This window comes from Excalfactoria chinensis, chromosome Z (assembly GCF_039878825.1).
Source record: "Excalfactoria chinensis isolate bCotChi1 chromosome Z, bCotChi1.hap2, whole genome shotgun sequence".
Classification (NCBI taxonomy): domain Eukaryota; kingdom Metazoa; phylum Chordata; class Aves; order Galliformes; family Phasianidae; genus Excalfactoria; species Excalfactoria chinensis.
In genome coordinates, this window is record NC_092857.1 from 41,541,924 (window position 1) to 41,558,264 (window position 16,341).

A 16,341-nucleotide genomic window follows, 5' to 3' on the forward strand; every position below is an offset into this window, starting at 1 on the left:
GACAGATAACAACAGAAACACATATATATGTATGCACTAAAACGTGAACAGATTTGACTTAAAGTTAGGAATTCTCCTTGACAATGAGATCTGTTGGTGTTTTGTTTTGTTTTTTTTTTTGCTTAAACTTAGTTTATGTTTCATAACTTATAAGACTTAAGATTCAAATCAAAGAATAACAGAAATAATATGATAAATTCAGATAAAGCATTTTCAAAATATTCATTACCTGCATAAATTAGTTTTTGACCAGCAACTGGAAAAGCATCTTTCCCCCTTTCTGACTCAATCTTCTCTTTCAGTGCCTTCACCTAAAGCACAGAAGTCATGTTTTAAAAAAGCATAAGTTCACAATATAAACATTAAGCGTACTTCATTCCATACAATTTTATTACTACAAATTAGTTTTCAGTTAAATCTTATGTACTTCATTGATAAAGCACAGCAGTCTTCCAAAGACATCAGCACAGACACCTTATCAGTATAAAGCGTACCCTCCACAAACAACTGATCTATCCATAAAAATTCTTCTCTTATCTTCTTAACTGAATTAGATTAAACGCAAGCCTACATTACAAAGAAAAGTTGAGAAATTTGGGCAGAAAATACTTTTATCTACCTCCATTCCCTGTTCTCTAAATGCTAGGGCAGACCACGCACAGCTGAAACATTTATCATAATGACTCTTCATGGAATGTTTGATGGTTTGTTGTGTTGTTTTTGTTTTTGTTAAGGTCACCGTGACATTTCATTTAACTCATTGGAATTATTAGAGCTCTTGATAAGCAGCAATTTGTGCAAACTGTCTAACTGTTCATTTTACAGAACAGGTTCCAACTCTTTTTCCCTCCCTGGTAGTATGTGAAGCTTCACATAGCAAATTTAAACCTACAAAATTCATTCTGTGATCATATTCTCCAGAAAGACTGCACTACAGTATACCAAGGAGAGAATTACAGAAACATAAAAACACAAGCAAACAAAGGGTGTTCCTGTAGAAGTGCCTGTACCAACACATTTGCAACCACATTTTAATGCCTGTATCAAAACATTCATTCCTGCTTCTTGGCAGATGCTCCCAATACAGATGCAATAGACAGCTAATTGATTATGTACTGATTAATCCAAACTAATTCCACTGTCTACATTCCTGTATATTCATGAACTTTTTTTTTAAATTAAAAGCTTGATCCTGTTACTAAGATTCTGTCTAGCAATTTAACCAGCTATACCTGACAGCTGGACTAGACTGACCATTTTTTTGTACCACAGGTACTTACAAAATTCTCATCTTTGTTAATTTTTGAAGCTGTAGTTCACTGCTAGGGCTAACTAGTAAATACACTTAAACATTTTCAGGTGTCAGTGCTAAATTTACTAAAACTCACGAAGGCGAACTTTTCAGCAAAATTAAGTTCTCTTATCCACTCAACACACGGCCATACTTCCTAACTCCACATCTTTCTTCTTCTTAAAACATTTGTCTTAGACTTTTGTGTTATCTCTCCTTTTCAGCAGCCCCCCCTCTCCTCCCTCTTCCTTTTAGATTTTATTTGTGAGGATCTTTATCACACTAATCCCTGTCCACAAGGGACTGATGAAATTAGAACACTGACAAAAGAAGCTGCATCTTTTCAGCAATAGTATAAAAAGGAGTGCTCATTTTACCATGTTCTGTATTACCTCACAGAACAGGCATGCGGAATCAAGCCTAATATCTAAACCTGCATCTGATGTAGGTGATTAAATCACTAGTCATAAATGATACAGAGGACAAGATACGATGCTGTCCGTGGAACAAGCCAACTCTTTTTCCCCCTCAGCAGGAAACACTGTCAGTACCCTTTCTGCGTGCGCCACTTCAGGACCTGACAGAAGTTTTATGATCCACCTCCAGCTAGTCACTTGCTTTTCCACAGCAAAACTAACAGCAGCTCACAACTATCTATCTTTAAGTTCTCAAAAGCTCAAAACATTAACTACCTTAATACTACTGATTTACTGATGGCATCACCATCCCCTTGCATTTACTTTGACAAAAGTCCACTCTTTCTCTGGATTTATGCTTGTTTAATGGCATAAATAATACGATATAATATTAACAAATAATGTTTTTCCCCAAAAGTAAAAACTGAAGTAATGAATTCCTACCCAGTTATTACTTCAAGTCACTCACAACACAACGGTCTGCCTAGGCCATGGATAAGCAATGAAGCAACTTTTCTGAATTTCACATTATCTAACAGCACTGCCTGAAGTTCTGTGCTCCACCAGACAAAACTAACCGCCAAATCATGTTGAAAGGGCCATGTTCTATAAGCCTACATCTTAATATACTGCCTACTACATACAGTACATACCTATTTCATGTACTTCTGTACCTGTACTAATGACTCAAAAATGATGTCTCAGCTTCTCCTTTCACTTAATCACCATGTTTGCCACTGTGACTAAGCGAAAGGAGAATCTGCCATTAGACAAATAATGTAATGTGATCCTTTTGGACACTGAAATTTAAAGCTCATCTCACATCCTCTGCACTCAGTCAAGCTGTTCTTTTCAGATATCTACTGAATTCTATTTTCTTCATGTTTTAGAATTGGAGCTCTATTCCAGAATACTATGCTTTCTACAAGGAACCAAACTAAAGTCTGTTCTCTCAAATAGAAACATCTCAGCAGATAATGTAGGTTAGGCTGGGACAGCCAAAACACACACATGAGCTGCTACACAATAACTGGACCCATGCAAAGGAATTCCTTACTTAGGTAAAATACTAACAGCAAAATTACAATGATGCTTTTGATGTCCACCTCACGTACAGTGATATCACTGACACTGTAAGTGACCTAAGGCAGTGACCTCACTCAAAGCCGTTTGTGCAAGCCCATGACAGTCGATGGGGCTATGTTTTCTTCCTTCTGGCAGGTGGATGGAGGTGTACAGCATACTTCTCCAGATACAGAGAAACTGCAGTGCCAACAAAATTAAGTTAAATATGTTAGCTGTGAGGATGACCAATTAACAAGCAGTACTCTTTGCTTCATATCTGTACTGTACTACTAGCACATATGGAAATGCTGCACTCATGGGCGGTTTTACATCACATCCAGGAATCAAACCTCAGTAATCAACTACTCTTAAAAATCCACTGGGGTTCACAAGAGCTAGATGAAGCTGCTGAAGGGTGAATGAGTTCAGACAACTACTTTTCCAGTATTTATAATAAATATAAATATAATATATACTCCCGAGTTCTTTTATATTCTTTGATGATCCAGTATCGTCATCACTGCTCCCTATGAGTAGCAGCCAGCACCATCAACAGTAATGTCTGCTGTTCTACTGTCAGCATCCCTTCTGGAAGATCAGGCCATCACCCAAAGGGAAGTCATCGCTCATTTTGACAGTAGCAATGCCAAATATTCACCAGTGTTTTCACAGATCATTAGAACACTTGCTTTTCCAAAATGTCAATGCTCAAGATGCAAGGGAAAGTCTCTTTACAGTTTTTTTCTGTAACTAGTAAGTAAACTCAGTTTCTACAGTACATACAGTTTCTCAGTACATACAGCTTCTGCTGGCTTCAATGGAGTGGGAGTCAATGTTGACTTCCCTACAAGCTCATTTTACCCAACTGAAACTGTTAGTTCACAGCCTCCAGAGGCAGCACTTCCTGCTGGACTTCTACCCTGAGCACAGCTTAGAAAATGGGATGATGTTCACATGCATGATTCCAGCAGTGGAATCCCCTTTTCACAGTCCAAACACTCCCAATACACCCTAATTCTCATAGCTGGTGTTTTACTGTTTTTAGTTTCTTTAATAGCTTAATGGAATGGACTTGGTTTCCCTAGTCACCGCCTTAAGGTTCAAAGACTTGAACAACGGGATTACTACAGAAAACAGGCAAAAAACTGATGAGTACATCAGCCACCTCCTGTGTCAGTTTCCACCACCCCTCCTGTCTTATTTATCAAGGTGGGGATTACATTTTCTTTAATATTGCTTTTCCGACCAGTGTACCTGCAAAAGCCCTTTTTAATATTCTTCATACTCCCTGCCAAATTCCATTCTAGCTGTTCTTTAGTTCTCCCAACCCCATCCCTAAATATCTGAGCAATGTCCCCACTCTTCCCAGTATACCTATCCCTGGCCCCTATGCATTTCCTTCTTAGATGTTAGTTTTACCCGGATATCTTTATTCAGCCATGTTGGTCTCCTGTTTTCCTTGCATGACTTCTTACACATGGGAACTGAGAGCTCTCATGCTCTAACAATGTCCTTACACAGCTGCCAGCTCTGTTCTGCTCCTTAATTCTTAAGTGCAATCTCCGGAGGTCCCATTCACTAATTCCTCAAACAATTGGAAGTCTGCTAAAAATCATGACTGTAACTTCAGTCTTCAACGGACAGATATCCCTCAACTTCATGAATTCTATTAGGGCATGACTATTGTGGCCCAGGCTGCTTGAACCCTCTAATTAACTCATCTGTGCTGGTAAGCAAAATGTTCAGCAACATTTCTCCTTTCGTTTGCATTGTCACCTGGATCAAGATACTTTCCCCAGTGCAGTCCAAGTCTCCTGAGCTACTTAAGATTGTACCACTTTTCTGCATGTAAATCTGCACAGAACTACAATCAGCTGCAGATATCAGCATCCAGTTGTTAGAGGTGTTCAAGAAACACACTAAAGTGTATTCTTCTGAAAAGCATATGCCCGTTCTTTAGATTTCAGCCACTATTTATCCTGTAGTCCAGACCCCTTTCACTTGCAAAGAATTCACAGAATATTAAAAAATAAAATAACAACTGATATACAATTCAACACTAACAAGCTAATGAAAGATAAAATTTCCCTCTTGTAGCTCTGGCTGGAGTGACTTAAGTCTTGGTACTCAGTGTGTATACGGCACTTGTGCTTCTAGTTCACCAGTAGGAAAGAAGCGCTCCCTAAAACACCTGAGTTATGTCAGACACAGTAGTCTGAACTGGCTTCATTTAGACTTGAAATACAAATGCTCATTTTTCAAGCAAAAAAGAGAAGCCTGCCACTACTGTTCAAAAGGTCAGCAGCATCTTCCAAAAAAAGGTATGATGAGATGTCAAGTAATAACTTGAACTTTGCCTCTACCAAATAGTATTTGCAAGTCTCTAGATTTTCTGGATTCTAACATCACCATCAGTGCAGAGTTATTAAGTGAAAATTACTTTCTGGAAAGGAACAGCTGGCTGCAGGAAATTAATCTGTTAATTTGGGAAATCAGGTTTTAAGATACACAGTAAACTTCTACATCCACAGAATTGTGACAGTCTTCTCATAAAATACTGTCTGCACAGCCAACTCATGCTTCAACAGTGTCTCCAAGAAGATCTTATGGAATAGCGTTTAGATCGTACTGAAGTCCAGGCAGGCAGCATCCACTGCTCCACCCTCATCCATCATACCAGTGACTTCATTATAGAAGATTATCAGCCATCCTGCAGGCAACTAAGTACCACACAGCCACTTGCTCATACTCCCCAAGCGGGATGGAGGAGAAAATGACAAAGAACTCCTATGTAGAGATAAAGACAGTTAACTACTGTAAAGCAAAAACAGTGCGTGCAACCAAAGCAAAACAAGGAGTTAATTCACTGCTTCCAATTGACAGGCAAATGTTAGAGACTTCCTGGAAAGCAGGGCTCATTATGCCTAACAGTTTCTTGGGAAGACAGATATCATCACTGTGTACTCCCCTTCTTCCTTTTCCCCAGCTTTTATGGCTGAGTACAACACCGTATGGTATGGAACATCCCTTTAACCAGTTTGAGTTAGCTGTCCTGGCTCGGTCCCCTCCTATCTCCTCCTGTACACCTAGCTGGCTTCCTGCAAGCACTGCTTAACAACAACTGAAAACTGAAAAGTGTGTTACGACCACTGTTTTCATCAAAAATCCAAAACACAGCACCATGTGAGACTCTATGACAAAATTTAACCCTACCCCAGCATGAGAGTCAGGCATGACTGCCTCTTGGTGAACATATGCTTATTGCTCCTGATATTTTTCCTTCCCTTGTAGAAGTTCTTCCTGTCGTCCTCACTGCCTTTGGCCAGATTTTATTTTCTCTGAGCTTTTGCTTTCCTAGCTCAATAACTGCTGCCCAGATGAACTACATTTGGGCTTGAAGGAGGTGATCCTTGAATATCGGACATATTTTCTGAGATCCTCCTCCCTTCTGTGCTTTATCCCATGGTACTCTCACAAGATCCTTGAAAAGGCTAGTTTGCTTTTCTGAAGTCCTCACCTGTGAGTTTGTTGAACACCCCCATTGTTGTCTTAAACATCTTGAAGATCCAACATTTCATAGCTACTACAGCCAGGGCTACCTTTGACCCTCACATTCCCCAACAGCTCCCTCTTGTTGGCAAGAACAAAGCCCAGCACAGCACCTCCTCTCAAGGGCTCCTCTATCACTTGAAGAAGGAAGTTATCAACAACACATTCCAGCAATATCTTGGATTGCTTATACCGTGCTGTGCTGTCCCTACAACAGATATCAGGCTGTCTTATGTCCCTCACGAGTGCTTGTATCATAGTATCACAGTACCATAGTATCGTGCGAGTTGGAAGGGACCTCAGAGATCATCGAGTCCAACTCCTGGGATTCGAGACCTCTGTGTAAGCAGAGTGGCACTTCTACCACTTGCGCCACAGGGGGGATTCGAACCCGCGCCTCCGGTGTTGCAAGCAGCAGTTCTACCACCGTGTGCCACCGGGGGCACACTGTGAGCATGAATCTGCTCCTATCCTTTTGCAGAGTGACTCATCTGTCCTCTTCCATTCTTCCCAATAAGGTGGCCTGTAGTAGACCCTCACTACAATGTCACCTAGCCCTATCCTCTCTTAAATCCTAACCCATAAACTGCTGGTCAGCTTCTCATCTGTACCCAGGCAGAGCTCCAAACACTCCAGGTAGTCAATAATGCAGAATGAAACACCCCCTCTTCATCTCCTCAAGTATCATTCCATTACAGCACTCCAGTCAGCCATCCCACCACATCATTTCCCGTACAGCATTTCTTGGTGTATAGGAACTTTATATAGGAGCACCCTAGCATGTTAAGAACCCAGAAATTGTTCGGGACATTTTTTCCAGAGAGGTACCTTACATGCTCTTTCTTGCTAAATCCACAAGCATCAGAAGTGACCTTGCTTAAACTTCAGTTAGCTGATTTAGTGATCCCTCCCAATTACATCACCCCTCGTCCCTTGTTCAGCAGTCTGGTGCACCACTCCACAGCGTGGCTGTGGATAAGCTTATTCCCCATTAATTTTCTTTGAGGCAGCACAACATATTTATCTATTCTCATAAATCTTTAACAGGAAGGCACAGATCTTCTAGGATAGCACACCTCCTACACAGTAGATTCTATCTCCCCTCAGAGAGAGGCACTAGGCACCCTCTGGAGTCAGGGACCTGGAGGGCTGCATGGACCATCAGAAGCTCTGTCTGAACAGAAGCCTCCACCCAAGCAGAGATCGATACTCGAATGCCTGCAGGATGGCAGCATGCCATCATCATATCCAAGACCATATCAAGGACCTGACTTTAACTGTTGACGTCCCTTTCTGACACCTATAAATGCAACCTGATGTGCAAGATATTCTATCTGTTGACCACGATCTTAGACAGGCCTCTACTGGACCCTCACCCTCCCTAATCAGAGGACAGCTGCAGGAGAGGCTCCCAGTACCCCAGATGGTTAATTATGCCCATTATAAACCCTTATGGATTGCTGGAGATTCCTCAGGCTCAGACCTTGGTGGCGTCCCTGATTTTACCCTTGCCTAACAGCAGCAGGCACCCTCAAGTTTCCACGGGGCCCCTGACAGGCCTTCCTGGACCTTGACTGCAGGAGAACCCAAAGCAGAGTCAAAGACTCTGTATCTGTTTGCTGCTTATGGGAGATCCACTCTCTATAAACACTTAACCTGAAGATACACAGCAGGAGCCAGTTTATATGACAAGCTGATTTTTTCTGCTCCCTATGAATTTAAGGGACTATCCCCCACCAATGAGAGAATACTGAATACAATGCTCTCAAGAATGATGCCAAGCAATCTGTTTAATTAAGAATTACAGCTGACAAACACCTAGCCGCAGAACAGGTCTTCCAAAAAAATACCAGTCCCAAGTGCATCCCAGATGAACACCCTAAAAATGGGTTACATGAAACTGATAGTGCTAAATTGCCCAGCTGCTCTCCTTGGTTATTTCAGCCAGCTAAGCAAGCAGGACACAAAGGGTTCCTTCTAAGCAAATGACCCAAGTGTATAGAACAAATTAATTCCCTCTCACACAGCAGTTTCAACTTCTCTCATCTTATGCTCTGTGGTAAAATGTACAAGTTAAAAACAAAAACAAAAAATCCAGCTTTTTCCCATTTCCAGCCCAAATTAATTCATTAACTATTAATAATCCTCTGTTTTTAAGACAGTATTATAACTTAATCATAGACAACCCACCTTGTGCACTAAGCTAGCCAAGGCCTTTTTGTTTACTCTTAACATAACAGACTCAGTCTTCCAAACTGTCTTTGTTACAACTGTTCTAGTAGAAATTCGTTCCTCTTGGGAACAAGTGGCCAGTGTACATATTGAACACGTCTAGATCTCCTTCAGACAAGAACTTAAACTTTACTTGCTTGAAAAGCCAAACTCTAACATTAAATAGAAGAGACTAAATACAGAAGTAAATGCAAAAGAAGTATACACTTAATAAAACAAACAAACAAAAAAACTAGTAGGACAGAGAATAACTTTAAAATGCTGTAGTACTTACACAGTGTTAAAATGATGAAAAAACTGCACATGGTTCCTGGCATTTCGTCTGGTTATCATCAAAAATAATGTTTTTTGCAGAGTCATCTGCATCAAATCTCAAGAGGCAAATACAAGACCTCTAAACTCCTGCCTTCTGCGGCCTTTTCCTAATACCCCACCTGACACAGCTCCATGCCGTTCCCCCAGGCCCCATCGCTGTCACCAGAGAACAGACTTCCACTCTGTCCCTTTGCACACCTCTAATATCTTGAAGCCCTTCCAACACTGTGGCAGCCAGCCTGCATGCAGTGCAGGAGGTGAGGTGGCACAGTGCAGAGCAGAGGGGACAGCCCCTCCCCTCACCCAGTGGCAGAGCTGGGCCTGCTGCACCACAGGGTACAGTTGGTCCTTTGGGCTCCAGGGCACACTGATGCATCCTGTTCAGCTTGTCAGAACACCCTAATCCCTTTCCATGAGACTGCTTTCTCCTTCCTCATCCCCCAGTCTACACGTGTAGACAAGGCTGATTTTTGTTGGAGCATACTCCTGTGGCATTCAATACAGCTTAGGAAAACACCTAGCCTAAATTTCTAAACCTTAAAAACAAGAGATCCAGCACAAGATGGTTATCATGTGCACATCCTAAAATCCTTACTTCCCTAAGTAAGTGTCCTGTTAACCCTGTGCAGTGTTAAACAAGCAGACATCTCACTGTGTCAGAAAAGCTCAATGTAAAAGCCCAAAGTAGAAGAATGAGACTAGCAAAGTTTGCTTCACATACTGCATCTTCCACTTCTCCCCCTTCTGACAGTGAGGATGTTAGGACTAATAACACAGGGAAACTAATAAAGAAACAGGACAGTCTTGATTAAAATTACTATTTCACTTTAAAACAGAAATTATAAATACTTGTTGAATTTTTTTAAAAAGCTTATTTCAGGCTTACACAGCAATAACTGGAAGAGAAGTGCAAGACTTTGAAGTTTGCAGTGCCAGTACTATCAGTTCAGATGAGATTTATCTACGCTGGTCTGCATCACTTTCATACTACTTATTATTCCCTTCTAACATGTAGCTTAACGTGTTCTCTCATGGTTAGTCAATGAACACAATAACCAGCTTGTGTCCATAAATGCACATTCTGATTTGTCCTGGTTAAGTCTGAGTACTCAGGTACTGAACTTCTTTGTGCAGAACCAGAACGACTACAGCTAGTAAATCCATCATGCTTTTTATAGAGGATGAGTACAGCATTGATTCTGACACACTCCTGTGGCTCTGTCTCCTCTCCCTCCCTCTCCCCACCCCAAAAAGCCACGCTTGCAAAAATTTCTTCATTTGATAATAACCCTTCTCAGACAACATGGCCTGAGGCTAGATTTTCTTTTTTCCCCCAACTTTTATTCAGTTAAAATACTTGACAGTCCTTATCTACTGTTTCCAACAGCAAGAGTATTTCATACCACTGGTCTGATTTTTCATCAGTAAAACTGCTCAGTGGGCTAGTACTTCGCAACATAACTAAGCACAAAATAAAGTTGGAATATTAAAAACACATTTTGAACTACACATTTTAACTGCCTGATCAAGCAGAAAATTAAGCAACCGCTTGTGTAAAAGCTTTAAGAAGACAAATCAGTTATTTTGAAGTGTATTTCTTCACACTCCCCCCTGGAAAGTACATCTAAGGGCTTTCCTTACTACTGATGAGAGTGCTCTGTTACAAGCATAAACTCTTATTAGACTACTATCTTGTATTTAACATCAAATCTCTTCAGACTAATTTTTACTCAGAATGCAGGGAGAAAGTGCTAGAAACAGAAGCCAATTTTAGCGCAACAAGTTTCCCTGGCCTATCACAACTAGATCATTTTTGGCCTTGTCACAGCATAGGGCACAGCTCCAAGTAAACAAGTTTACCTCCATCAGCAAAACACTCAAGTGTAGTTCAAAGACTAAAAGCAATGTTCCCTGAACTCTCAAAACAGACATCTGTTCAAAGATGCCAGAAAATTCACCTAAGGATTCAGTGCAATCTACTAAAATTACTATTCTTCAAAATCTAAGGACTCCCCAAGGGACATCTGGTTAGTACTCAGGGTTTGAGAGTTTCCCTATTCTCTTCATTAATTCTCATATCCACAGTACTTTCTACAGTAAGTCTGCCCTTAATTTTCTAAAACTCTGTCCAAGCACTTTTAAATACATTTTCACCTTGATGCCTCGAGGACTGACACAGCCAAGTCCTAACCCTGCACACGTTTATGTAGAGTGTTCCCCAAATCCTAACTACGCTATATCTGCTTGAGCACCTGCTCTTAGCCAAGGCCCAACAGACTGTGCTCAAGAGAAGCACTCCTGTCAGCTGCTGCACCTCAGTGGGAACACGTCTGTATGCAGATGGTGCAAGCAAGTTTCAAATCACACAACTTCTTACTGATGTGTTTTGCTGTCTCACAGGCTGGCAACATTCTCCCAGCCGTTCCCTTACTCTCGTTTTTCCAGGACTTTCCTCACTGTAGATTAGAGCAGATAAGATCACAAGATAATTTCTCCCAGTAGTAAGCAAAGAACAACATTTTAGATCCTTGGTGGTTTCTAATACATTCTTCAGTGAGCAATTTGCCATCTCCCTGTCACACCATTTGGCCAAACGAGCTAAACCAGATTTTGGCTGTCCTCCTGGATTGTTTTTACAGACAAAGGAGGGCAAGCCAACAGGCCTGGCAGCAGCAGCAAGCACAGCACAGACATAAGGCTGCTGAAGACACCTCCGAAGGCCCAGCTCACGCTCCGCTCCGCTCCAAGGAAAGCACTCGCACAAAGTGAGGAAATACCTTCCTTGGGACTCCCTCACCTCTCGGAGCTCCATGCCCGCCCGAAGACACCCAGCAACCTGCCGTGTGCCAGCAATTACCCACCTGCACCGTCACTGCAGGAGAGCAGGGGAGGCCGCCCCACCACTTTCTCTGCTCGTGCTTTTTCGGCGGGAAGCCGCGTACCGCCGCCCTGCCATCCACCCCCCACGCCATGTCCCTGCCGCGGCGAGGGCCGCTCCCGCCATGCCCCGTGGCCGCCGCCTCCACAGAGCCCACCTGCTCTGCGCCGGGGCGCACGAGCCGCCCTGAGCAGAGCAACCCCTCCGGCCCAGAGCAACCCGCCGCCCTGCAGGGCCAAAAGGAAGGTATTTCCCTTTCCTCCTCCACGCAACAGCAGCTCCGCGATCCCCCCGGTCCCTCCCCAAACAGTCCCGGCCCACCCTGCTCCCGCCGCACTCCCTCCACCGCCCACCGCCACGGTCCGGACACAGCGCTCGCCCCGCTGGGACGGCGGGGAGGCCCGCAGCTCGGGAGAAGCGGACACGTCTGGATTCCCCCCCGCTCTCGCACCGTTTCCTCGGGGTCGATGTCGATGCGGAACGTCTGCTGCTGCAGCGTCTTCAGGGTGATCTGCATGGCGGCGGCAGGCCGTCCGGCGCGCTCCTTCCCCGGGTCGGGTCGGAACACGGCACGGCGGGAGGAGCGGAGACGGAGCAGCGGTGCGCTGTCGCCTCACTGCCCCGGGCGGGCGAAACGGCTCCCGGAGCTGAGCAGGCGGAAAGCGGTGGGTGCGAGGCGTAACGGCGGCAGGCCGGACGGGGGAGGGGTAAAGAGAGGGAGATGTGGGACGGGCGGACTGCGCACGCGCTGTTTCGTGGGGGCGTGGCGGGTATCTCTGAGCCAGAGGGCGCCACGCACATGCGCTTTAGGGCTTCCCGCCGGCGCCTCCCGCCTAAGGGGCCGCCAATGGCGGAAGCGGGGTGATGTAGCGGCCTGCTGGGGCTGCTGCCCTGCCTGTGCTGTCGAGTTCTCAGCGATGTAGTGGGCCGCGGGAGTAAGTCGGGAGGTTGGTTACTTGCTTAGGATGGAGATGAGCGACGTTACCGGACCGTATGGTGCCTGGATCCTGCTGGTGCTGCTTCGGGAGTTACTGCTGCTCTTTGAGGAGCTGCTGATCTCCTTTTCCCTCGATACTCCTCAGGCATCAAGGTGCAATTCCTGCTGCAAATACTGCTCGACCCACTGTTGAGCAGGCAACTCTGAGATGAGAAAAACCTGCCCTGGTTCTTTACAGCCGTTTCCATCTGTAGGTGTGTGACCTTTCTCGGTCCCCAAGGCTCTCCCTGACAAAAGAGGATGCTAATACTAGGTGAATACAGGACGTAGACTCTGGATGTCTTAAGTCATGCCTTGAGAAGTTCTGCTTGGTCACTCACTAATGTTTGGTAATAAAAGTCACACTAATTTCGTTATAGGTGTTTGGTTTCATAGTAACTTCCTACAGGCAGAAGAGGTTCATCACAGTCAAAGGGGAAGGGGCAGCCAGCGGGGTGTGGGTGTCTGTGGGCTGCACACACAGCTGTGCTGCTTCAGTCTTCACCCACCTGGGGCCATGGTGCGCAGCTGCTGGGCAGCCAGAGCCTCCCAGGGCTTTTGCACCCAGAGAAAAACAGCTGAGTGTTGCTGATCGGAATCTGGCATTCTTGGCAGCGCACTCTTAACTTGGTTGTGTTGCAGGGAGCCATTCAGAACTAGAGGCTTGGGATAAAATGTCACTTGCTATTTTTTGCATGACTGTTTACAAGCTGAAAAATACTGTTTGCTCACTTCCACTGTTGCTTGATCCCAGATTTAGTTCTTTACTTCGCAGATAGAATTTTTTTTTTTTTCTATTTAGCATTCAGCAGTCCAACATACATTCTGCTGAATGAATACAAATGAAAGTATTTGATGCTGAGCAATTGTATTAGTTTCACTACCCCTTTTTGTTCAGACTGTGTTGAAAGGAAACTACTCGTACTCTCATTTTTGTGGTTGCTGGTTGTAGTACAGAACAGCTCTGCAGTTTGTGTTGGGGCAAGGGTTCATTTGCATGTGGGTTGTTTGGTTCTGCCCTGAAATATTGTAAAAGCCGTAACATAAGTGGGAATCAGCTCCAGAGATGTGAACTGGTAAGTATGATGTTTTTTTGTGACTGTTTATTTGGGCCTGGAACAAAAAAAGAATGTGTGTGGGGGGGAAAAAAAGCTGAATGTGTTTCCTCTTCAGAGTGGTATGGAACTTAGGGACAGCTCATTGTATGGAGCCCACTTCAAATAAGCAAGTTCTTGATGTTTCCTATAGCTCAAAACCTTCAGCTTCATAAAATGAGTTGTGGCAGGGTTGAAATTTCTTTTTCAGGCTGCTTTGTATCATTTGTATAATTGTGGTATTTTTCCAGAGTATACTTAGTGTAGTTTCATGGTATTTCTTGAGTAATGCTTGTTTATTTTGTTGTTGTTTTATTTTTATTTTTTCCATTATTTGTGGAAGTAAATACAATTTTTTATCCAAGAATAGTTTAGTTATTTGACCATTGATTTCCTTGGAGCATTAAACAGTTGGAAGAGAAGGAAATAAAAATGACATATATGTTTGTCTTTGAGAATGGTTAGCTGATGTTGGGACCTGTTAGCAGGAAGGGCTGTTGTTACAGTTGAAGGATTTTACAGAGTACAGTCTCACTGCAAGCTATTTTAATATTTAGATTTATTTTGAGATACTGTCCTGTCTTTGGTCCTGTCTGTTCTGTAGTAACAAGCACAAATGGAAGCTGATAGCTGCATGCTTGTCTTCTGTAGTTAAGCGGAGCTGCAGTGGGAAGGCCAGACGTGAGTATTTCCAAAACAATGCTAATCATTGCGTATGACATTAGAGTGGTAAATAACATAGCGAGCCAGGGTGGCCCATTGTTATTACTGCAGTTGGACAGTGTCACACTAAGGGGTCTTCCGAACTTCATGGCTGGACTGAGGAGCTGTTGGATGGATTGCTCACTGGACTACAAAAAAGCACCTAGGGAAATTACATCAGAAGTTGGCAAGAATTAGTCTGGATTATTGATTCAAGAATAATATTTATCTGGAAAATAGTGGATCAAATCCTGCAGGTCTAACTGGGCCTACCGTGAATAAATTAGAACGGTGTATTTTTGTATGAGTCATAAATCAGATTACAGTCATCACTGTGGTTAACTGAAAGTATTTTAATTTAATCAAAATACCGTTTAAACTCACTTAAAGAAGTTTGACTTCAATTGTACTGCCTTACACACAGATTAATTCTTTCAATGATGGTGTGGAGAATTAAGCACCAAAGTAAATCTTATTATACATATGTGACTATGGATTTATGCATTAGTTGTTTCTGAGCATGAGTTTCCAGCATTTTGCTTTTTCTCCTTACATTAGGATAAAAGAGAACAGTATTCCCTTGCTTTTGAGACTTCTATTACAGCATTCATAGTATTAACAGGCCATCTGCTGTGGAGTAATGTAACCACTGCAGAGCATTGTTTTCCTAGTATATGCATATCCTGACAGGTGGGGAGTGTGAGCCCTCTGGATCCATCAAGAAATTACTTTTATGTATAGCTGCTCTATATGTTTCAAGCCATTTGTAAAACAGTGCTAACTCTTAGGTCACGGAGACTACAAAATCACAGAATTACTGCTGTTTGCAGGGATATATTGGTTGTCCTTACTCCAGATTTCTGCTAAGTGAAGTCAGAAACGAATTCAGACCTGGTGAGCAGAACTTTATCCAGCCAGGTTTCGAGAACCTCCAAGGACAAAAATTCCACAGTCTCTATGACTCCTGCCACAGTGCTTATTTTCATCTTCATTCTTTTCTGTCTGTGCTGAACCTCTCTAGTTTCATCTGATGTCACTCTGTTGCCCTCCTACAAGGCATTGCTGGCAAGAACCTGTACCCATCTCCTTGGTCCTCGTTCATCCATAGGTATGGGGATGATGATTTGTTCCTCAAAACCTCTGTTCCAACAGTAGCTGTCATGGACAGGGAGAATTTCCACCACGCTAAATCAGCTCAGATACTGTCATGCTTTAAGGTTCTGTTTACAGACTCCAGAGCTGCTACACAGCACTGCTGTGGATGGCCTGCCACCACATGTCTGGATATTCCTCTTCCAGGAGCACCCAGATCTATTCCAATCCCCGCTGCCCTGGCTCTGCCAGGAGCTGGGGCAGGTCTTTGTGGATGATCCTTTGGAAGCAGATGAGGAGAAGAAATGCATCTTGTTTGTGTTGGACTCCCTTGGTGCTGAGCCAGCTTCTGGACTTGCTTCTGCCAGCACATACAGCAGTTTGTTTGCCACCTCACTGTTCTTGAGTGGTGCAGTGAGGAGGCACACTCTCTGAATGGATAGAGGAGCCCCTCTGCTGATGGGATCAAGAGGGCAGCTCTGCTGCCTGCCCCGCAGGCTCAGGGACTCCTGCTCCCCAGACTGCTTCAGGAGATGTTCTGTGTCAAATGCAGATGATCTCCCATCAGAGCACCTCAGCGACTGTTCTTATAGGTCCCAACCATCTCTCTTGCTTCTCTGTTCACATCCCCAGGGAGCAAGAAGAGACCCAGGAGGCATTAGAAAGTCCTTCTGCTTCTAGCCAGGGCAGTGGGCACAACTCAGTGAATCTCCATCACTAGCAGAGGAGAA

At 43.6% G+C, this 16,341-nt stretch overlaps 1 protein-coding gene across 1 annotated transcript in view; it reads right to left on the reverse strand.

Moving 5' to 3' along the window:
• The window catches only part of RAD23B (RAD23 homolog B, nucleotide excision repair protein), a 35,602-nt gene extending 23,129 nt beyond the window's left edge, over nt 1–12,473 (reverse strand). Inside the window, exons 1-2 of the mRNA XM_072360199.1 lie at nt 12,198–12,473; nt 230–311 (exon numbers count right to left, since the gene is read on the reverse strand). Coding sequence (XP_072216300.1) covers nt 230–311; nt 12,198–12,263 — 148 coding nt within the window. The 5' untranslated portion in view covers nt 12,264–12,473. The remainder of the gene's footprint in view (nt 1–229; nt 312–12,197) is intronic.
• Between the last annotated feature and the right edge of the window lie 3,868 nt (nt 12,474–16,341).